General features: G+C 39.4%; 2 protein-coding genes across 2 annotated transcripts in view; one reads left to right on the top strand and one right to left on the bottom strand.

The window, feature by feature from the left end:
* Window positions 1-11659, top strand: part of CTTNBP2 (cortactin binding protein 2) — an 81642-nt gene extending 69983 nt beyond the window's left edge. Inside the window, 7 exon segments of the mRNA XM_048300200.1 lie at window positions 989-1194; window positions 1423-1608; window positions 3373-3433; window positions 4320-4452; window positions 6263-6364; window positions 10079-10221; window positions 10223-11659. Coding sequence (XP_048156157.1) covers window positions 989-1194; window positions 1423-1608; window positions 3373-3433; window positions 4320-4452; window positions 6263-6364; window positions 10079-10221; window positions 10223-10325 — 934 coding nt within the window. The 3' untranslated portion in view covers window positions 10326-11659.
* Window positions 11660-16615: 4956 nt separating this feature from the next.
* CFTR (CF transmembrane conductance regulator) overlaps window positions 16616-23947 on the bottom strand; it is a 91546-nt gene continuing 84214 nt past the window's right edge. Inside the window, exons 24-27 of the mRNA XM_048302426.1 lie at window positions 23025-23114; window positions 19969-20141; window positions 19530-19635; window positions 16616-18057 (exon numbers count right to left, since the gene is read on the bottom strand). Of these exons, the coding sequence (XP_048158383.1) occupies window positions 17851-18057; window positions 19530-19635; window positions 19969-20141; window positions 23025-23114 (576 nt within the window). The 3' untranslated portion in view covers window positions 16616-17850. The remainder of the gene's footprint in view (window positions 18058-19529; window positions 19636-19968; window positions 20142-23024; window positions 23115-23947) is intronic.

The raw sequence follows: 23947 nt of genomic DNA, 5'->3' as shown, positions 1-23947 counted from the left end.
ATGGTCCATTTAAGTCAAGCAGACATTTTAGCCTTCACATTTTCTGAATAGATTTCTGCAAAGCTGAACACAGCATGATAGCCTATAATTTCTTACAGACCTTTAATGCAAACTGTCTGACTCAATCTTATCATCTTCCTCTTGTAAGAGAGTATAAGAATAAACAAAAAGAGTTGGAGTTGGTCTAAAAAAGATTGTCTCAGTGTATGTTGTAGATGTGAGCTGAACCTTAAGTCTGAAATTTCTAGCCTTTATCCCCAGAGAACTCCTAAGTTACAAGAAATAACTTTATTTTTTCCCTAACACAAATTTTTCACTTCTTTGCTAATACAATGTAATGCTTCTCTCTTAGAAAAGCAAAAGTCACAGAAGACTCATGTCCCTTTTAATCAAATTTTTGAATCAAAATCAGACCCAGTCTTTAAACCAGACAATCTGGAAAATCCACAGCATCCTGGAAACACAGTTCACCATAGATCAAATAAACAAAAGGAGAGTGAGAGCAAGGCAGATGTATAAATAGAAATGTCTTGTAAACTGGACAAGTTTGGAAATTGAAGAGTACTGAAAGGAGTGCAACCATAAGTGAATACCTCCTTTTTCCCATGCTGGCAGCAAATAGGCTAGGAATGAACACCTGCAAGCATGGAAGTTTCTCCATGCACTTTTTAAAATAATTTATATATATATATATATGAACATTCATCTTTCTGGGGCATTTCTTTAGCCTTAAAATGAAAAGAATGTTTTATAGTCCATATCTGAAGGAGAAAAAGCATCAGGTGGTAAGTTTGTCAAGGCAACCTAAAAAAATGTAGATCAAATAGTTTAGTATAAAACAAACAAGTAAACCCTACCTTAAATAAAATCAGTCCCTCTCTGAAATGGGGTGCTTCTTGAAAATACAAAATCTGATACTTTACCAAAGTATAAAATCACAGGTTTTGATAATTGTTTTTGAAGTTAAAGAATTGGTTTTGCACTACAGGTGGATGTCCAAGCTATGGAATGCTGTGATAGCTCCCAGAGTACAAGAATCTATACTCTCCAGAGCCTCTGTGAAAAGACCATCTATACCAGGACAAGCAGTAGCCAAAAAAAATCCTAGCCAAGGGCAACAGGCTGTTGTTAAGGCTGCTCTCAGTATCTTGCTAAATAAAGCTGTTTTGCATGGCTGTCCTCTACCCAGACCAGGTAAGAGTGAACTGTCTGAAAGCCAAGTAGTTGTATGTTGCTTTTATGGGGCTTTTAACTGCTTCCTTCCATTTCTAAAATGTCTACAAAACATAACTGTAGTTCTGAAGGGAGGTGGTGGGGTTAAAAGCATTTACAGCCATTAAACTAAGTAGTTGTATAAAGTACTCCAAGAAGAACCATTTGCAACAGTCAATTCTTCTTAACACTGTTCTACTTTTGTTTCAGAGCTAGATAATTATATAGCAGATTTTAAGGGAGGAAATTTTCCTTTGTCTGTGGCTTCGAGCTACAAAAATTGTAGTAAGAAAAGAGGTGAGAATGCTTCTTGGAGAAAAGTGAGTACAAGTCCTCGCAAAAAGTCAGGCCATTTGTCCTCCCAGTCATGGAATAAGCAGGAGACAAATACTGAAGGTAAATCTTTTTATTTTCAGTTCTGAAAGTTGTGGGGGGTTAAACTGTGTAGATGCGAATCACATGTTTCTCCTACATCATGAATTAAAATTTGTCAATTAAATGACACTTGTATTTATGTTCACCAGTAAAAAACTGTCTACTTTTTTCCCCCCAAAATTACTTCTTTGTGACTGTGAGGGGTCCTAACTAATTTTGGTTGTTCTAATGCCCTTTCTGTTTGATAATGAGGTTGGCTCAGATGGTGGAATTATAAGCAGTGGTTCCACCTCTGACTGTGTGGAATGACACCATATGAGTCTCTTCACCCATACCAGATGAGAGGAAGCTTCATTACTTTATTGGTACTCCTTAGATTTGCTCCAAATTTACAGTATACAGACTTTTTTGAGTTTCCTTACAGTTACTTTATAACTTCACTACTGTAAATATTACTGAGTGAATCCAGGTAAAAATAAATTAATATATTCCTCCCCAGATCATGCATCCCTTGTTCAGTCTTACTAGAAAAATTGAGTAATCTAGAAGTCTTGCAGTAGAAGAAGGAGATCTTTGGGTTTAAATTGAAGATTTTGATTTGATTTTCACTTTAATTGCAAAAAATAAATGTAGAGAATTTTATGTAGTCACAAATACTGTAAGGTTTTCAAGAAGTTTCCACATCATCTTCAGCATGTTTCTTGATAAAGAAGGCTTTATATGACTGGGTCTGTGCACGTGTATAAATGTGGATGTTATATTTGTGGCTGACACTTTTGAAAAATCTTTTCACCTCAATATTATAAGTCATATAACGAGCAGTTTGTTACACAGAGATAATGACTGGATATATTGGAAAGCAATGTAATTCTTCTAAGGGATACATATTTCTAGATGGAAAACTTAGTAATATTGTAACTAAATACAATATTGAACAGAAAAAAACTTCCAGGGAAAAAAATCAAAGTATTTGCTTTCTGAAAAGAAAGTAACTACTTCAGAGGGAAGATGTAGGAAGAGGGAGAAGGCAGCTTACACACACACACACACATACACTTTAGGAACAGTAAGATTCTAGCCTCAATTACCGCATATACAAAAGACCAAAATGCTTGATGCCTGCTACTTTGCAGCACTAAAATGAGCTATTCATTTCTTCAGCCCTTGTTCAGAAAGAAGTCTGCTTTTTCTGACTGCATCTCTAGTGTCCTGATTGCCAGTTCTCTGAGTTGTGAACTTCTCTAATCCCACTCAGAGGATTTAAGAAATAATGAACATAACCTGAAGTAGGATGGTTGATGTTGTATCTTGTACCTGAGAATGTTTTTGGAATCCAGTTAATATCTGTGAATATAAGTTAAAAATTGAATAATCAATTAATTTTAGTAGTCTTCTATTTTGGACTGTCAGAATCAAATGCTGTTCCTGTTTCCAGGTAAAGGTAAATTGTTTGATTTTACCTCCATGAAGCAAATTTAAATATTTCCTTGTTGACAAGCAATTTCTCTTGGGGAGAACCAGTAAAGGTGGTTCAACTGCCTAACACAGAAACCTCATGTTCTCTCTTTCAGAAAAGCTTAGGCAGCTCATGCCCTATTTGCCACTTTAGCAGTTTCGAATGCTACACTGAACACTTTCAAGGGATGTATTCTGATCTTTGACAGACTCTATTGACATAATTAGTTAGTAAATGGGAACACATTATCCCTGTTTATCACAGATTTTAGAATAAAGAAATCAGTATACATGGTAACACACTAACAAGTCAACTTCTCTTTTGTGCAGGTATAAAATCTAAGACCGTGTTGCAACCAAACTGTAAGAAAAGAGCTTCTCTCTCCACAAAGTAAGTTTTAATTTCTGTTTTTTGTGACACTTTGCCAAAAATAAAGGTGATAGCATTCTGTTGCAAAGCAGCACACTATAATGAATGGATTAATAGGGTTTTTTGGTAATATTTTGATCCCGTATCTGCAGAAAGGAAGTATTTTTAATTTTCATTCCTGAGAGGAAATAAAATTTATATACTTTGATATAATTTTAGAATCCATTTCTTTATTTCAAACCTTGCAGTACTGCATGTCTTTTAATGTTACAGAATAGTCTATGATTTAAGACTATTATGTAACACTTACTCTACCTTGAAAACTTGACCGTATGCTTTTATCAACTGGCATTATATTTTAAAAACTCCTCTGGCTATTTCAGCTTGCTGAATGGCAATTCAAGATGGTACAGTACATGCACTTTAGTCCAAATGATAGAGTTGCCCTGAGAAAGTGTATGAATTAGCTAGAGGGAACTGCATTTGAGACTTTATTTCAATCTGAAACCTCGGTTCTACCTTATTCACAGGCGCAGAGAAAATAGAATATTTATGCTTCCGATATGCCAAAGGTTTTTTTAAGGTTTTGGAATTACTTCCAAAGAGTAGAGTGGAATAAAATTGATTGCTGCATCTTAAAAAGAGGGGAGTCTTTGAAAATATTAGACAGAGGAATCCTTCGTTAGATTTTCAGAATAGAGAGAATAATTTGTATAGAAAGATCTATTATGAGATAATTATTGACAACTACTGCTGTCAGTTCATCAGATGTCATTTTGGTTTTGTTTGTGGTAGTAAAGGTCATTTGGAAAAAAAATACTATTTTTGAGGTGTTTATAATATTTATTTTAAAATTCTGTATAATAATTTAAATGTCCTCTCTGATTGTTTGTTTGGGTGCTTTAAGATCTTCAGAGAAAGATCATATGAGAACATTAAATCTGGAGCAAAGGCTGTCTGTTGGTTCTGATGATGAAGTAGATCTTGTGCAGGAACTTCAAAGTATGTGTTCCAGCAAATCTGAGCCTGATATAAGCAAGGTAAACACAAGGCTTTTAAATAATTTACTACATTACCATATTCAGTTGTTTGTTATGTGTTTAAAATAAATTTTTAATTTACAAGCCCTGCTTGAACTGAAGAAAATTACTCAATTATTTGGGAAAAGCCAAAGTCAACTAATAAATTACACATTTGAGGGTAAGTGTTCTAGTTTAACATATACTATTTTAAATTACAACTTCACCAATTTTTCTTGTAGAGGTTTTTGCAGTGGAGGATCAAATTTCTAAGTTCATAAAATCATAGGATAGCCTGAGTTGGAAGGGACAAACAAGGATCGTTGAATCCAGCACCTGGCTCTGCACAGGATCACACCAAGAGTCCCACCATGTGCCCGAGAGCATTGTCCAAACACTTCTTGAACTCTGGCAGGCTGGTGCTGTGACCACTTCTCTGAGAACAGCCGTTCCTGCATTACCATTCCCTTGTTGTGTTTCATGCTGTCATTGCTCCCACTGGGAAACTGTTGTGTGTGTTCAGAGTGTGGAACTGTGGATCTCTCTCATTTTTCCTTTTATACCAATACCATGCAGCTTTCCCTGGGGCTGAAGCCTATTTATTCTTTTTCATCTTTCTTCCTAGCACAGCTGAAGTGGATGGCTGTGACAGCAGGCTGTGTTCACACTGGAGCAGCTGTTCCATATCTTTTGAAACATGGATAGAGTCAGTCTTAGGCTATTGTCCAGTTAGGCTGTGCATGACAGCCTCTAGGACTTCCCTGAACAGCAGTTCCATTAGTTTTGCTTTATTAAGTATTCTGTTTATCCTTAGAAGACAACCAAGTTTTTATTAAAAAAAGAAATACTGTGTTTGGGAAGATTTTTCAACCTATTTATTGAAACTCTTTATTACAGTGTTTTGTTTTGGGTTGTTTTTCTTAAAGTATTTACAGTACATGCATGAGTCACATGCACCAAGCTGGCAGGCTAATCACTAGTCAGTTAGCAGGGATTTATCGTAGCTATCCTTAAAAGAATGGGGTGTGCTTAAAGAAATGGTAACCAACTTAAAATTGTGGTTAATAACATGCAAAGTGTAATTGCTTGTTGATGACAATTCAAGGAAATTGGGGTTAGATAAGGAAGGAGATAGATGTCATGTCTTTTGTTCAGTTTCCTCACCATGGGTGGAACCATCCTTGGCTGAAATTTCTGTTGTTAATTCCCCAGCTGCCTAGTAGAGCCTTGCAGAAGTAAGGGTGCTGTTGCATGCTTTCTTTGTGTGATGTAATTTCAGGCTGCAAATGGAATAATTACTTCTGCTCTTTAACTTGCCCTTTCACTCAAATATGTTCCTGCTGCCTCCACTGGGTTGGGGTTGAGTGCTTTTGCAGTTGCAGAATTGAATTGGATCAGCTTGCCCCAGGATAAAATACCTAGTTTTCAGTGAGGACAGCAGCTCTAGCGGTTATTTCCTGATCAGGAAAAATAGGAAAAGGGAAGGAAAAATACTAGGGAAGAAACAGGGCAGGAGGAAGAGAAAATGATTATTCCTTTCTCTGATGTCCCTGGGGGCTGGGTAAAATTTAATGGGAAACTGCACTTAAGCTCCACTGAACAGTGTTACTCTGGTATGTTTAATCTTCCTCTGATAATAGTTAATACGAAATCTCTATCTCCTATCTTCTAAAAATGCACTCAGGAGTAAAGAAGAGATATTTTAATAGTTCTTTGGATATTTATGCGTTGCATTGCACAGAAACCATGAAAATAAAATAAAAAATTGGCAAATTGAAACATAATCTCTGTGAATAACTAAAAAAATCACCATTTTCTTATCTTTGTTTAGATTGCAGATTCTAAGGATGAGTTATTGATGTTCAGTAACTCTAAGAACATTCCTGTATTTTCAGCAAGTGGTACTAACCCAAATAAAACAACAGCACAAAAGGTAGGTGAAATGAGTTTTATGTTACGATAGGAAAGGTGTCTTGAGTTTCTCCAAAATCTGAATTTCTGAGTGGATCCTAAGAACTAGTGCTAGTTAATAATAATAAACTAGTGTTTATTACAAGAAAAAACCTGACATAATTCCTAGGAAAGTTGCTAGACTACCATACCAAGTTTCTTTCATGTGTCTTAATAGAAGCTAAAGATTTATTAAAACAATGGATGTATTTGCATTTAGTTTTGGCTTTTACATGAAGCCATATCCCTAGGCCAAGTATTTTTGACATTACATTGACATTATAAGTTATTTCCATCAGACATGAAGAGAAATAAAAACTGGGTTTGTTGTTTCCCCTCAATTAATATCATTCAGTAAGTTCGCAAAAGCACCACTTTTAAAATTCTTGATGTAAAATTGCTGGTTGCTCTAATGTCAAAGCTCTCAGGGGCAGAAATACTGAAAACACATGGTACTACCAAAGTTTGTGAATAACAGCATTTTTTTAAAAGGTTATCAGTTCCTATTTTTGACCTAACTATTTGTTGAAATATACAGTCATCTTGCTATGTTATTTATGCAAACAAACTTCAGTAACTTCAGAGTAGTTTCAGAGTGGGAAGGTAAGATGAATATTACTGGTAGATATAGTAAGTCCACTGTCATCTTCTTTTGAGAAATTTATATTATTGTTTGTGGGTGCTACCATCCCTATTAAATGCAAAGATGAGATTATGTCCTGCTTAGTTTTCATTCTTTGGAAAATTATGTTTTCTCTGTTGTTACATTTTGTTCCCTTTTCTTTTTTGGTCCTTGTGTTTTTGAACATCAAGAGAGCTTCTGAGCTCAATTAATCTTAGCCAGGGCATAATCTGTGGTCTGTGTTCCCTTACCAGGCCTTCTGTGTTCCCTTGATATGGGTCTTTTGGAGGCCAATCCCGATGTTTTATCTGACTGCAATAAATTGTTTTCTAGAGACACCATTTTCTGCAGATACAATGAAATAGTCCTGAAACTGGATTAACTTGCACACCTTAGCATTAAAAGAGCTGACATTCACAGGTCACCAGATATTCTGAATTGGAAGGGACCCACCCACAAGGGTCTTCAAGTCCAACTTTGAAGTGAATGGCCCATACGAGGACTGAACCCACAACCTTGGTGTTATCAGCACCATGCTCTGGCCAGTTGAGCCAATCTCGGCCAGATGAGTTACCAGCCTTGCAATCATATTTCTTCATATCCAAATAGTCAGAATGTTAGAATACTTTCTGTAATTTTACTTAAAATCCATAGAACAGTCTCCACTAAAAGAAATAATTTTAACCTTGCAGATCCACAAGTAGGTGTACTCCTTTCAAATAGCTCTCTAAACACATTTTCAGGCATCCCAAATCAGAGCTTCACATAGTAGTGATGCCTGGATAATTGGCTAAGTCAGCTGACCTACCAGTTCCTACTGTACATTTTTCCTAGTGATTTTTTCTCTTTAAAAATTCCTACTAACAACACAAGGCATTATTATATTGACTTGCAAGCTTATATTGACTAGACAAGCTTAGGTACTTGGGAGGTTTTTGAAAAACTTGGTCAAAAGATTACATACAGAATTAAAAAAAAAATTATTTTGGGGGGGAAATGTTGTCCAAAATGAGGGAAACGTAACCCAACCTTCTGCTAGAGGGGAAAGAGGTCTAATAGAGTGACAAGTTTTATTGCTAGATTTAGTCATTATTAAAACAAATATATCAAAAATTTAGAAGAGCACACTCTTTTGGAAGCAGAAGTCAAACTTTTAGAGGCAATTGTAACAATGATGAACTTACGAATCAGCAAGAACTGGTGAAATGAAGGGTTTGAGATCAGAAAAGCATCCTTTTTCTGAAAGTGAAGAGAGTCCTCTAGGTAACAAAAGCAATACTGCATGAGCAGAGGAGATCTTATCAATGGTAATGAGACAAATTACTTAAAAGGGTAGCATACCCATAATTAACTATTCTTTCAATTGGCTGTAAGAAAAAATGCTTGCAAGTATTTGAAGGAGAAAGGCAAAGCAAAACCTTTGATCCAGGATGCAAACAAATTGATGGAATTAAGGGACTAATAAGGATCCATGATGAACAGTGTTTTCATGTTCCTACTGTTTATGTGAAAAGCAGTAGCTGATGGTGAAAATGAACTTTTTAATATTGCTGCCCAGAGGGGGGATCTGGATTCAGCTGATGGTAACAGACAAGATCCAATTTCTCCGTTCTCTCATAAAAGATCTGTGTTAGTCAGGGCCTAACTAACCTCTTTCTTCTTGACTATAGATGAACAAAATTGACAGTGTACCTGATTTTGGCACTTCAGATATCTAGGTTTGGCAAGGGTGAATATGTCCAGTTTTAAAGAATGTAGCCTCTTAGCATAAGTACTTTGAGACACTGTCTTGGTTTATGACAATTCAAAGGAGAAGCCTCTCTGTCTAGCTATCTCCCTTAGGGTTCCAAATAAGGAATGAATACAAGTGGATTAAGTGAACAAATAACCTTTTACTAACAAGCAGAACAGTAACAGTCAGAAACAACAGCAAATAACCACCAGATGCAAAACTGCTCAATCCTGTGGACTCCCCAAAACGAAAAGAGAGACCCAGAACAGAAATTGCTGGGCACACCCCCCAAGATGGTGTCCTGGATTTTCACGTGGGTTGAAAGACAAAGGGAAAAATGATGCCAGACTTTTCCCCGCTGCCCCTGCTCCGTTCTCTTAATCTCTCACTTGGCTTGTCTCCTGATGGCTGGAGCTCTGACTGGAGTTCTTTGGATCCAGGCGGCTGGAAACCCAGAGAAAATTTGTCTCCTTAGAGGCAGGGGCAGGCCAGATGGGGCAGCTGGACTGGATCCTCTTGGCTAGATGTGGCTAACGGTGGCTTGAACCAGGGCAGGCTTCGCTGCCCTTTTGTGCCGGCACGGAGCCTCCAATTCCTGAATCGCGGGGAGTGGGACAGAGACTGCACACGCAGCTTCCAAAGCAAATTCACACACACACACACACACACACACACACACAAAGATTCCCGGCTGTGGAACCTTCAAGGTACACTAATGACTTTTGGGCACAGATGGCTATGGGATATACCACCATTATGAATCAGCCCCAGACAATCTAATTTTAAGAAAACAATTTGTATGATTATGGATTAAAATGTAACTAACATTTCAAGTTCCATTCTTGAAGTATTATTTTTCTCATGAGTATTTTGTTCTTATTTATGGCCTTGATGGTACAAAAAAATTGAATATTTTTATTCAAGCCATGAACCTGATTTTTTGCTTGTAACTATAAATTTCCATTTTTCCCTTTTAACTGTGGCTGCAGTTGTCATTTTTCCACAGCAATAAAAGAAAGAGCATATACTTTTTTTTTTGGAAGTCCTGAAGTTGAGACATCTGAGACTCAAGTTTAAGTTTTTTTCAATGGCAATGCAAAAGCCTCATTGCCTTATTTTGGTATTTTAAGATGATGATGATGCCGATGTTTCCTTTCAGTCAAAGAAGCAAAAATGACCCATGGTTTGGTCACCAAATAGTAAGAAACTCTCATACTAAACTGCAAAAGATTGTAAATAACAAGAGTTCCATGGAGCTGGTTGGGTTGGTTGGTTGGTTGGTTGTTTTTCATGTCAAACAGTGATACTTATTTATACACAAAATGCTTTGTTTTCCTTTCTAGGATGGAATGCATCCTCTCAGCAGCAGTCGAACTGTGGAAAGCAGCAACAGTAAATCAAAGACAGAGTTGGGTGTTTCAAGAGTTAAATCTTTTCTTCCTGTTCCTAGAAGTAAAGTCACCCAGCCTTCTCAGAATACTAAAAAAAAGCAGCAGCAGTAATACAAGGCAAATAGAGGCAGATAATAACACAAAAAGAGAGATTTGGAATTTGCACAAAAATGAACAAATAGAAAAATCCAATAAGTAAACCTGCCTATCTTACAATTTTCTGTGTTCATATAATCTCTATTGCAAAGAACAAGTACTTAAATATGTAAATGTTTTTTAAAAACAAACTGTTACCCTGTAATATAAAGTTTGTACAGGACCACAGTTTTATTTCTATGTACATCAGCTGGAAATTATATTGATTTACACTTCAGAAATGCGCATTTTGCCTCTCCATAGATGGTTGGGTTTTTTCTTCTTTTATTATGAAAATTACTATTTAAATGATAATATTCAGGGGTACCTACCACAGGATTCTGTTTGTGTATATACTGTACATAAATATATTCTATTAAGTTCACATGTTAACCTGCATTCAGATGAGTTGCACAATATATACAACAATGGCTTAAAGCTGTTGTTCATGCATTTTAAAGACATGTTTTATCTTCACTTAATGAAAAATTAGTGAATGTGGCAATAACTGAAATGTTTAGAATTGCAGATCGATTACTTTCAGCTACAAGCCATATTAAATACTTTGATTTCATCATCATCTGCCTGCTGAATTGTGATTTTGTTTTTCTCAAGCTTCTCTTCATCTAAAATGTAATGAATTTCTTTTATAACTTTCATCTTTTAAAAAAGGAAAGAGATTGAGAAATTAAAATGCAACAAAAGTTATTTTTCTCAGACTCTTGCTCTTTGATAGAATTGAAGAAAATGTGATCATTTATTAACTTAGTTTTTCTTGTATACTGTAAAAATTTTATATGCTTCATTAGTGTTTTAAAAGCATCTGAGAAATAACAGTGTTTTACAGAAACAGATTTGACTGAAAAGGAATTTGAGCAAAAGCTTAACTACGGTATTATCCAACATAATGTAGTAGCAATGAGTTACTATGTAATTATCAATTTCTGTTGTGGATTTAAGATGTAATTGCTGTAAAATGATACTTGAGTTGCAGTTAAAATTAACTCGTTGTCATTTTTCTCTCCACTACTGAGGTAGATCATGTTCCCATGAGGGAGATTCTATGCAGGGCGTATTTCCCCAACCTCTTTCTACAGTAGTTGCAGTTACATCCTTGTAAATTTTAGGAACATGGAAATGTGCGCTGTCGAGATAGCTCACCTGTTAGGCAGGGAAAAGCACAGATTTTTCTTGAGATCAGACTTAGCTGCCTTCTGCTGGTTAGTGGGAGATGGTTTGGAGAACTTGAACAATGACATGGTCATGCCTCTAATTTCCAAAGGAGCATTTTTCTCAAATTAAGCCCGGAGGAGGAAAGGATTAACTGTTTCCTAATGCTTTGCCTTTGTATGTAAAACAGTCATCCCAGACTCATGTCAATAAAATTTTTGTATGGCATATTGTCTTTCTGTCTCTTAGTTTGTGTGTGTGTTATCTCTATAGAGATGAAATATTAGAAGCTTATTCCTGAAATCATTTCCTGCACAATATATTTACAAAGTACCTTGTTTTTTGGCAATTGCTGTTTCACTAAGACTTCCGTTTGCTGTGTGATAGTAATGTGTAACCAAATACAGATCATTTCTCTAGAGACTGTTTTTTACTTTTATTTTTTTATTCATTTTTGTGCTGAAAAATGGATGCTGCTTTTGCTGGTGGTTCTTAGCAGAATGAGTCAGCTGCAAAGCACTGCAGGTCAGAGCAGTGAGTCTCAGCAAGTAGAATCCCTGATGTGCTGAAGCAGTGAGCAGCAGTCTGGTAGCTTGTGTGAGAATCTCAGGTATGGATTTCATAGCAATGAGGAACACAAGTGGAAGACTGTTTGTAGAGATCACATGAATTTCAACATCAGAATTTATAATAACTTTTTTTTCCTAAGAGCTATAAGAAAAGAAAAATCCTGACATGCTTCTAAGCTAGGTTTGTTCTGCATTTAAAATACACATTGGAAATGTCAGCTCTCATTTAGATCAAGAGTTAGCAGTGTGCTTCTCTGTGGGAAGATACTGGGCAGAGTGTCCTAAAGCATGTTTTGAGACATATTTTAAAACTGTATATTGTCTGTGAGAATGAAAACTAATCAGTACTGTACTGTGCGTGAAAATCTGCGGAGGACAGAGTAACTTTGATCATGGTGTGAAAGTTAGATCTCTTGCTAAATTTAGCATTGCCTTTCAATGCCCTCATTATGCTTCCTTTTCAGCCTGCTGTCCTAAACTCTCCATCTGCATCTTTTACCTGTTTGACTTGTGTCTGCTGTCATTTTGTTTGTCTGTCTGTTACTTCAACAGTCTGTGATCTCCATGCAGCTTTAATCATACAGTATCTTGCAGATCTTCTAATTAGTTCTTCTCTTCTGCAATAAGTGCTAATCTCTCTTGTTAGGCCCTCAAACAGTCAACACCACATAACCATAACACAGTTTGCTTGTGAACATGCTGACTTCTCTGCTGGCTTATCACTTGATTTGTGATAGGTTGTGCTGAAGCAAGGCCAGGCTCTGTTCATGAGCTCAGGGTTTCACTGTGTCTTCAGCACTCCTCATGTGTGATTTGTCATACCAGCTGCTCTCACTTTGGGTTAGTAATGGCAAAAATCCTTTCTCTTTGCTTCCTGTGTCTCAAGCAGAGAGGATTGATGTGTGCTGTGGTGGGCCATGCCTATCTGCGCTGCATCTGCTCCTGGCTATTACCCCATAGCCTTAAAAGAGGTAAGTGGAGAGAGAGAGCGACCCTGTCTCCTTGGAGGAGTATCTCAGAAAGTACAGGGAAGCTTCTAAGGTTGAATCCATCCACAGGCAGTGAAAGACTTTTAATTTAGCCTTCATCTGACTACACTAGATTCTTTATACACATCTCAATGTCTTCAGCCAGAGAAACATGAAAGATACTTCTCATCCACCAACTTTGGTAAGTACTAAACATTCCAGCTCTCTACTTCAAGCCAGTTCTGAAAATAAAAGCTTTCAGCATCTCTCCTATGGTTCTTATTTCTTGACAAGAACATGGAATATGTTCCTTAAGCAAATGTCTGAATCCATCAGATAATATTTGCTTTTGGTTTTGGGTTACTGAGCATGAACTCCAAAACTAAAAGCATGAAGAAATCTACTCCAACAAAGGCAGCAGCATTCATCAGCAACAGCAAAACCAGCAGGCCTGAGGTGCAACTTCCTATAATACAGCTCAAGTGAGTTACAAAATACATCAAAACCCTCCAGCTTTCCAGTAAAACTGGAGAAACAAAACAGCCTCTGGTGGTCAAAATGCTTGCAGAAAGGAGGAAGGATTGCTTTCTTGGTTGTATCTGGCTAAAGTGATGTTTATGATGGTCAAACCATAGTTAAGAGACTTTAGAGTTACAAAGTGGGCTGTTCTTCAGAAACTTGAAGTCAAAGTGACTTTAAGGGGCACAAGGTATGGTTGTACTGGGCTGTAGCATCACTCAAACCTCTGGTTGCATTTTACAAGGGTTGTATTTTGAGGTTGAAATGAGCTCTGGGGAATTAACTTAGTATAAATATTGTTTATCCTATGAACAGGAAATTGGTTTTGGAGAATGTGGGGGTTTATAAAATAAATGTATTACTGTATTGCATTGCATTGCCTAATTTGCAAGATGTTTTTAGGCAGCAACTAACGGTCCATTAATGAACAATTACACATCAGTCTAAAGTGGTGTGGGGTTTTTTTCCAGATGTTAAATCATAGCCAAGTAATTGTAGAGCTAAAATACTAAACCTGTAATAGAAAAATGAGGAAAAAATAATGACCAGAACACTTTTTAGGTAAATAAAATGCAACAAATTACGTAGTTCTGAAATTACTTCTAGCAATTAACACTAATTCAGAATTAATATGGGGAAATGCTTTAAAAGGCCTTAAGTTATTAAGAAATAACTTAAGCCTGTTGCTTAAATAGGGTAGATAGAATTCAAGAAGTGTAGAGGCTATCAGGTGTTTAGCAGCTCTGGTGTAACAGGCTGAGGGATTTGAGCCTTATGGAACTGGAGGAGGTGGATTTTAAGAAAGACTTTAGAAATGGGTATTTAATGAATAAAGCACAGCTGGTAAGACACCATTTAAGCAGCTGTGAAAGCAAAGTTTGTTGGAATAGCGGGCTTGTTTGACGAGGTACTGAGGCAGTTCCCGCTAATGATGATTATCAAGCTGTGTAGTTATTTTGTATGTAAGATTTATGAAAATGGGTAAGTGTGCATAGTTCAAGTTTGTTTAGGCAATCCTTGCTTAGCCTTTGCTCTCCCAAGAGCTTCTCAGTGCTGTACTAGCAGTGTGGCCACCCTTCTCCACTGTACTTAAGGACAGCTACAGAATCTCTTTCCAACTTTGTCTTTTTGGTCTCTTCCTAGCAAAATTAAATCTCCACATGAAGTATTAAAGTCAGCATACTCTTCTCTTTGGCTGTATGTTGTACACACCCACATTTCCATATAGGTGGTTTTAATGACAAAGTGCTCTGGTAGGAGTGGTTTCTCTATCTGTTTTGTTTTATCAAATGCATGCAAAGCAAAGCACATGAGAAGAAAAATTCCCTTAAATAATGCTCAGCCTGTGTTTATGAAGGTCATTGTTTGTTCTTCCACTGTTTATGGCCTCATTTTCTTCTTTTTTATTTTTTCCCTTTCCTCTTGTGCTCCATTTTCCATCACGAACAGCATGTGCAACTTCCCAGCTTAGTTTCAGGCAAACATCCGTGGGAGCTGTCACCCCCTGACAGCAAGTACAAGAACACTTATCCTAGAAGGTAACGTGCTCTTCTCAAGCTTTGTTGGGAAGGAGAGGCTGTGTCCTCCTCATGCAGGCTGGAACTAACTTACCTCCTGTTCCAGCCTGAACTCCAAAGGAGCTGAAGCAGTGGTTTGGAGCTGAAAGAAATAGCACACTCTTCTCTCAGTTGCCCTCAGAGGGCAGTATCTTGCCTGGGCTCTTTAGGACAGGCAGTGTGATGGTGGTAGCTGGGCACTGATGGCAGAAGCTGTGTCGGTGAGTGTTGTAGTCCAGGGTGGGGGCAATCAGTCAACTGATTTACTTTTTCCTTCGAAGTCCTCCTTCTGAGTGTTTGTATCAGCAGCTTCCACATGTCCCATCTACTACATGCTCCTGCTGTATCCACCTTTTCTTTCCTGAAATGTGTCCTTGTCTGCTGAGTCCAGCTTACCTACCACCTCCTAACTCCGGCAGTGACACAAAACATGAACAATTAGTTGTGCAAGCTCTGAAGCATGCGCTGGTTCTAATGGCACAGTGGTTCTTTTCTGCTGATCTTTCTGATCATCTTGTTTATTTAGATAATAAACTCCCCCACTTGGTGTGTCTGCTGTAACTCTGAGTAACATCCTGACAAAGAGCAATCCTTGGCACGCCTCCTCGGACTTGGCGACACTGCAGCAGCCTGGGCCTCCCGGCCAGGCTTAGCCATATCCTCTGTAAAGATCTGTACAAATGGAGAGCTGACTACGTGAGAAAAGGGACAAATAGTGTGAGGTGAACAGTTTGAGGGGATAAGGGGAGTGGAGATGGGATTCAAAAGTGAATCAAAGCTACCCCAAAACACAGCTGGTTTTCCATTGTTATAAAGCCAGCAGAGCTTAGTGGCAAAGAAACAGTGACATGGCAAAATTGAGACCCAAGGGTATCCAGAATGCTCTGTGAGCAAGAGGCATTGCTTTGTGGAGAAGATCAGGCAGCATATAAGGAGGTGTCCTCGCAGAAAGAAAGGAAAGAGATCCAGGTAAGTGCTAGAAGATAAAACAAGCATAAAAGTACAGTATGAGGGACAGGGCAGGCAAAAAACCACCAACAAATCTTTGCAGAGGGAATGTGTAATGAAGGCCAGAAAGTATGCAATGGGGAACAGAGCTAGAAGGAAACAAGAGTGATGTAGAGTGAGCAGCTCCAGAGCGAGCTCCAGTCCCCGCGGGCTCAGCCGGACCCAGGGGCACCTTGAGCAGCACCAGCGCCCAGCCGGAGGCAGCCCAGGACAGCGGCGCAGCTCCAGCTCTTGCTCCAGGACGCCTGAAAGAGTTTAGTCCAAGCCTTGCCTGTGCTGCCCTTCGCAGCTGTAGGGCACGGGCGGTGAGAGGGACCCAGGGCTTAGCACAACCCGCGCCGCAGCGTTTGAGCCCCGCAGCACCACCTAGTGCCGCCCGGCCGGCCCGAGCCAGCCCCGAGAGCCCGTTTTACCCACAGCGTTTGTAAAGAACAGAAAGCAGTTATTAAAAATTATGCCCGTGTTTTTGACAGGCAGCAATGACTGAAGTGGAAGTAGCAGAATCGGTCCACAGTGACTTCCGTTGGGGGGAATGTTATAATGCGTCATACAGGCAGTTTCTCCTTTTAAAAATTTATTTAAAGAAAAAAATAATCTAAAACACCTGTATCACTAGAATACTTTGGTGTACAAAGACAGCATTGGACAGTACCTGGCCAAACTCTGGGGCTGCCCTCGTTTTCAACAGCTCTAGCATAATGAGACATCAAAGACTAGTAGCAAAATCTCCCTGCAACATTCCAAATATAAAACTTTTTGTACAAATATATTTTTCTTCATAGTACGTAATCACTCTTAAAATACATAATTTCCTTAGCAAAAGTTTGCAACAATATTAAAATAAATAAAATATCCTAGAGAACATTCAGTTCCATAATAAAACTGCAAACTAGAAGAGTATAAAAATTAATTTCATTATTAAAGTCTACTTCTGAGAGGTTGGGTTTTTTTGTTGGGTTGTTTTTCTGGGTTTTTTTGGTTTTGTTGTTGTTGTTGTTGTTGTTGTTAGGCCAAAGTAAAAAGCATGTAAAGATGCCAGACCTATGCAGACTATTACAGGTCCACTGCCAGGAGTCCTACCTTTTGCTAGATACTGATGTCAGCCTGCACTCATCCCACTGTGAGTGTGTGCAGGGTCAGGTTGACAGTTGCCTAGGTTTTAAGAGGAAATATCAATTCTCCCTTAACTGTGGAGATATGACGGATGTTGATTGGCTTCCAAGTCAATATCCTCTCTTCCTTCATTTTCACCTACACACGTGGCATTTGGCCTTTCCTGCTAAGCTGAAATTACTGTTGCTGCATGGAAAACAAAGAGGAGGAAGTTTTCTGTGCATTTTGCTGATATTGTCCCTTAATTCATTTGCAGGAAGTGTATCCAAAGAAGGTTTTTACATACGGATTTTTCTATTTTCCATCCAGGTTTGATTATTTTTTTCACATTTTTCCTGCTGTCTAGTCCTCTCACCCCAGCAAGAACATTTCTAAAAGTTTTCTGAAACAATTATGTGAGGCTAGACAGGTTACTTCTGCTTACTATTGTGTTTGCATCCAATCAGAGCAGCTTTTCAAAGGAAATCTGGTTTCACCACTATAAGTGGCAAAACCTCAAAGAATGTACTAACTTACACATGATTAATCACAGAAGGGAAGAAATTCCCACATGCTCATGTGGTCGCTGCAGTGAACACCTCCTGCAAGGCTGAATTTGTCCATGGCTGAGGTTCAGAAGTGCTGGTCCTGTCATCATGGGGCACTGCTGACCATTCACTCCACAAAGAGGGTCTCCACACAGCATCTCACAGCCTTGTCTCCTGCACTTCTTCCTCCGTCTCCTCCTGCAAGGCAGTGATTTGGGGTCGGGGTTTGCGTTTGCTGGAGTTTCTGTGGTGTGCTGGGAGTAGTTTAAGGCGCTCGGCGTGACTGATGGCCTGTCTGAAGGAGCTCTTCTCGTTCAGCAGCTTCTGGATGGATTCGTACTGCCGCAATTTATTGTCCTCGATTACCTGGAGAAACATCACACCTTTAGATGAGCAGTGGAGGTGCTGACAGAATTCAGCTAATGCAACTAATGGAGCAGGGAAGAGACATGAAGACATGGCAAACATCTTCTAATAGAAAAAGCCCAATTTACAATTTCTAATTTCTAGTTTGCAATTTCTAATTACGACTACAAAAACATACATTAAAATTTGAATATGTGGAAAAGGTGCCTATTGCCCAAATTACAAAACACCACTGGACTGGCTGGTTTCTCCTTGTGACTTGGTTTTACCTCTGAGTCCCTTTGCTGAAGACTCCCAGTACCGTGGCATTTCCCTGGCACTGCTGAACTGCTCAGTTAAGAAAGCGTTAACTGTTCTATCGCAAGCAGAGGGAGAAGGCTGCCAGTAAGGCGCCAGGCTTTCTTTGCTTTCTTCAAACAAGGAAGCACTGCTCACCTCTGTTTGAAGGAGACAACAGGTTTGCCCTGTAAGGCTCTGCCAGTCTCCCCTGTCAGGCAGGAGACAAATTAAAATCAGGCTCCTTCGCTGGCACTGCAGTGACAGCACATTTTGGGTAAGAGCACAGGTCTGACAGGAGAGAACTTTTTGAATCTCTGTTGCTAAAATGTGCTCTGGAGGGTGGGAAGCCTTTTCAGGGCAGAGGCTGCCTGCCTGCTAGGGCTCTGCTGCCACAGTGGCTGGGAGCAAGGCTGAGTCCAGCACACACAGAGGAGCAGCACATCCAAAAGGTTGCACAACCTGCCTACTGACTAGCCTGCTTTAACTTCAGGTAGCATTCCTCCTGCCATACTAATGCACCCAATCAAATAGACATGGAAAACCAGAGTGTTTCACTCTGCTAATAAAATTTAGATGCCATCTTATAGAAGAGTGAAGAAAATACAGAGGGAAGAACCTCGTTTTTAAGAACAATTTACATAACTTGTCTTTTCTTTACTAACCATTTCTATACAACAAAGGAAATATCCCAGGACTGCAGTAATTTGTCCCTGTGATTAAACATGAAAGGAATATTTACATGGCTAGTTGAAAGAAATCAGCAATTCTGATCATCACATATTAGGAAACCCCTCTTCCCCAGGCAGCCTCCTATTGCTCAAGTGCAGCCGATTCTGCATTTGCAATTGTAAAGCTCTGTGAGATGATGAGATTTTTCTGGATCTCCTGAGCCAATCAAAAATATAAGGCACCTGGATCAGCAGCTGGATAACCTACACAACTTTCCTTCTGGTTGAAACTTCCTTTCTTGCTTCTCCAGAGCAAGACCCAGCCCATCTGAACACAGATGTCTGTGACAGCTCAGGTGAAAGAGCAAACAGGAGCCTGTTGCTGTTCTGCCAGTGGGTAGGTTGCTCAACTTCCCTGAATGATCACCATCAATCCAGAAAACATCATCATTTCCACTTGGTCTGTTCTGCATGTTCATCAAATGCAGGGAGACAACAGTAAACGAGCCTATGAGAAACGCTCACCAAGAATCTCTGGCACTCCAGCATCGCCTCCAGCCTGTGCTCGGAGAGTATCACCGTGCAGTTGGCAAACGCATGCTTCAGGGTCTTCCTGATCACTTGGGAAGTTCTGAAGGGCAAACAAACATTGGCATTCAGACTGCAATGTGCATGCTTATAACTACACAGTGTGTAACAGCCTGGCTGTGTGTCGCAGAGCTCACGCTCAGGGACACAGCTCTGAGGTGCCTCAGCTGCACCTCTGCTGCGAAAATACCTATCAGCCATAGAGCTAAGGTTGTAACCAGGCTTCCCTGGTCCTCCATGCAGAACTACCAACATACATTACTGAAATCAGGTTTAGTAACAGGCCAGGGAAGTTACAAAAGGTCTCTTTAGATGGTGCTGCCTCACAGGTTTTCTTACTTCATATTAGAAAACAGAACAAATGAATAAAACATACACAGGATCCAGGTGAGCACTTGGTTCATCGAGCAGCAAGATCTTAGCTTTGCTGAGAACTGACCGGGCGAGGCACATCAGCTGTTTGTGGCCATGACTGAGGACACAGCCTCCATCCACAAGAACAAAATCAAGCTTGCCTGGAAATTGCTCTATTACAGACTTCAGCCCAACCTGCCGGAGAAAAAAAGGACATGAAAAACTGGCAAGATATAATTACTGCTGACTGCAGCAGTCATTTACATCATTGTAAATGCTAAGGAAAGTGATTTTTGAAAGGAAAACAGGCTTCTTTGGTTGCTAGGAGTTTAAAAAGCAATGACGAAAATTTATATGTGACATTATAGCAACAGAGAAAATAACCCTGCTCACCATGGCCACTGTCTCTATAGCTCTGACAGTGTTTCCATGTGGTCCTTTCGCTGCCCCAAAGGCCTTGTGCACTTTGGTTAAACTAATGGCACGAGGGGCTTCCCTCCGGCACTGGTGACAAAGAGTTTAGAGGGGTGCCCATGCCATGTGAAGCTGCTGACTTTGGACCAGAAACCAGAGTCCAGCCCAGGAGATATTTTCTGACTGTTTCTTCCAGTGCTCCTGTTTACTCTCATTGGGAGATTTACACCCCAAAGCAAAGCTTTCCATCTTGCACAGATCCAAACCAACTGTGCTCCTTGGCCTTATCACCAGAGTTCAGAGAGACATTTTCACAAAATATGAGAACTAGGAAATATATGTGAGTTGCATGGCTCTATAAAACACTATAAAAATGTACTGAAATCCCAGAAATTTATGAAGGCCACCTCCCTTGGATTTTTTAAATATTATTGATCTGCAACTAATTTGCATTCACGGAAAACAAAAAATTTGAATTCCTACTTTGTGTTTCCACTTTACATGGAAACCATATTAAACTGTGGTGTATGGATATATCTGTTGTGTTTCTGAAGAGCTCGTGCTTTAATCTGTAAGCAAATAAAGGTCAGTGTTTTGTTCCTCGCTTCTCTTTTGAACACACATTGTGTCCTTCATGAAATTTTGCATTTAATGGCTTGAAAATGTGCTTTCTTCTTACAACTGCACAAGGTGTCTCCATGTACCTGTAGGGCTCAGACAGCTGACTGCAGGAGTAAGACTTAGGCTCACAAGTTGACATAAGTCTGACAGATCCAGGTGCTGAAATATGTGGGCAATAAAAAATGAAACATCAGATAAGGCCTTGTCCTCTGCAGTTGATTGCAAGGAGCATAAAAAGCTGATGCTGATCTCAGGAGGATCCTCTAAATCCTCAGCAGTCAACATGGATCTGGAATAAGCTGACAGACAATGTCTGTGCCGTGCTCCCAAAGTTACACTGACTCACTGCCACTGCCGAGCCAGACTTCAAGAGCATGAACTTGGTAAACAATCCAATCACTCCTAGTAAAAAGCATTACAGCACTTTCTTTTTTCTATTTGCTTTGCATTCTTGCCTGCACAATGAAAACCTCAGTATCACGTATGGATTTGCCAAACTCCTTAATGATAAACATTTCAAAGTAAAATTTTTTTCATGCCATTGTAAATGAGGTTTAGCTTTTCAAAATCCCAAGCTCAATTCAAACACACACTGGAAACAGTCCTCCAAAGCAGGAGAGCTTATCTTCTTCAAGAAAGGGGATATTGATCCACACTCAATTTTTTCCTGAGTCCCAGAGAAGCAGAGAAACAGCACTGAGCACACTGCACTAAGCACGCTATTGTCTCTGCTAGGACTGTCTGAAAAGCTGCTGTCAAACCATCTGAACAAAAATATCATGATATTGGCAGTAAATTACTCACAGAACACGTCTACTTTCCTCTTTTCCAAATGTAGGGAAGAAATTATAAAAACCCAAGAAACCAAGCAGAGACAGAGTTAACATCCTGGATAGGAAAGGAGGAAGCTTTCAGATTAAGTCCCACACCTGTAAGCATTTTTTGATACTTGAGATTTGCAACGAAAAAGGAAAATGGCACCAATTCATGGTTAGGTCTGTATTAATTAGGTCATCTGTGCCTTGGAAAAAGGTATCCACTTTCTAGGCTGCGGCCTTTTCCCTCCTGTAATGCTCCCCTGACTTTTCCTGGGAATTATGGACACTTCCACAACCCATGAAGCACTGTCAGAGCCAAGAGGTGGCACCTGACAATTGCAGTGTGTGGGACTGATGCCATGATGATTTTTTGCCTTTTCTTTCATACCCCTGTTATACCTTTTTACAACTTCTGTATTCTTAGTGCTTTTTGCCTACATTCTTGGACTTGTTTGTCAAGCTGAGAGACTAAACATTTTAGAAGCTTCATAGCTAGGGATCAGTGTGCCCCAGACCCCAAGGTCCTCTCCAGAACACATTCTGTAAACTAAGAACCATCCAGAGGAAGGTTCCTTGGGGAGGGGGTCTCACTCGAGCCTCTCATTGGGGAATCTTTGATAGATATGCTAATTAGTAAAACCTATAATGTTATACCAGGTCTTTTGGGGGGGGGACATTTGGAAGGGTACATTTCGATGCATTTGACCTGGACGTAGTGTAGCTAAGGATCCTTAAAATAAATACCAAGGTAAAATCCCTTTTCCCCTTCTAACCGTGTATGCCTCTTGATTTTAAGACCAGGAAAAGGCATCAGGACCAGTGCAACATGGAAACAGAATCTGGCCCCTAAGCTTGGGAATTGGAAAAAAAAAAATGTTGCTGAAACCTCAACAGAATATTAGAAGAAAACCTTCAGGTTCGAAAATCTAACATTCCATGACTCTTATTTTCCACGGCAGAGGAAGCTCCATGACACAAGTAGCACAAAAGCCTGAATGCCTTGCCAGAGAGTGCTCCCCTCAGCTGGCTTCACATTGGCCTGAGAATTGAAATAACTATTTATATAAAACGTAATTTATATGGTTTGTAGCACAGTATGACCTTTCCTCCGCACTTGTTTCCTAAGATTCTACATAAATGTAAAGTATGACAATCATTTGACCTACACTGCACCCGGCTGTAACCACATCACCAGAGGGAGACAAATAACACAGAACAGCTGTACCTCCTCTGCAACTTTCCATATTTCTTCATCATTCCACTGCCCATAAGGATCCAAATTCATCCGAAAAGTTCCAGAAAATATGAACACTTTCTGCAAGAAAAAAAGACATACAGACACAGGTAGATAGATAACATTGTATAAAACATTAGAAATTGTGAAGTATATAGAGAAAAGAATAAGCTTCTGCAATTACCAGATAGAGCTAACTGCAGGTTATTAATTTTTTTTAAAAATATTGTTCCAAAAAAGTGATTTTGAAAACCCTTATATATTAAGGTTTTGTCAATTATCTTAATAAAATCATAGCCAAAATTGTCTGAAAACCAGCAAACCCCAAATTTCAGCAGTTTTCAGAATAAAACATTTCCTGTATTGTCATTTTGAAACAAATCTTTTAAAACTACTTTTGATTCTTGACTACGTGAAACATATTAAAACATTAAAAAAAAAAAATCAAACTAAAGTGTGTGTTTCCACAGTTTTGTTTAGAGAGAAAAAAACCCTATTGCTTATTTGTTAAAATTCAGGGATATTGTCCTCAGTTATTTTTCATCAATGGATTTCTTTTTCTAATAAATTGTAGCCAAATACACATCTCAGCATCATTCTGTCCCCTGGCATTTCACCATGTCCCAGTCCTATCTCAAAAGATGTTCTTTCCCTCTCTCACTGTCGCATGACTGAACTGTGACAGAGCGCGACCTGGTTCATGACTGCAGCGGCAACAACCCACTCTGCTAGAGCTTTCCCTGCCGGACCCCGCGGGCTGTGCTCGCTCCCTGCTCCGAGCTTTCCCTGCCGGACACCGCGGGCTGTGCTCGCTCCCTGCTCCGAGCTTTCCCTGCCGGACCCCGCGGGCTGTGCTCGCTCCCTGCTCCGAGCTTTCCCTGCCGGACACCGCGGGCTGTGCTCGCCCCCTGCTC

The sequence above is a fragment of the Corvus hawaiiensis genome, chromosome 4 (assembly GCF_020740725.1).
Source record: "Corvus hawaiiensis isolate bCorHaw1 chromosome 4, bCorHaw1.pri.cur, whole genome shotgun sequence".
NCBI lineage: Eukaryota > Metazoa > Chordata > Aves > Passeriformes > Corvidae > Corvus > Corvus hawaiiensis.
Note: the sequence above shows the minus strand (reverse complement) of the source record. Positions and strands in the feature narration are given on the sequence as shown.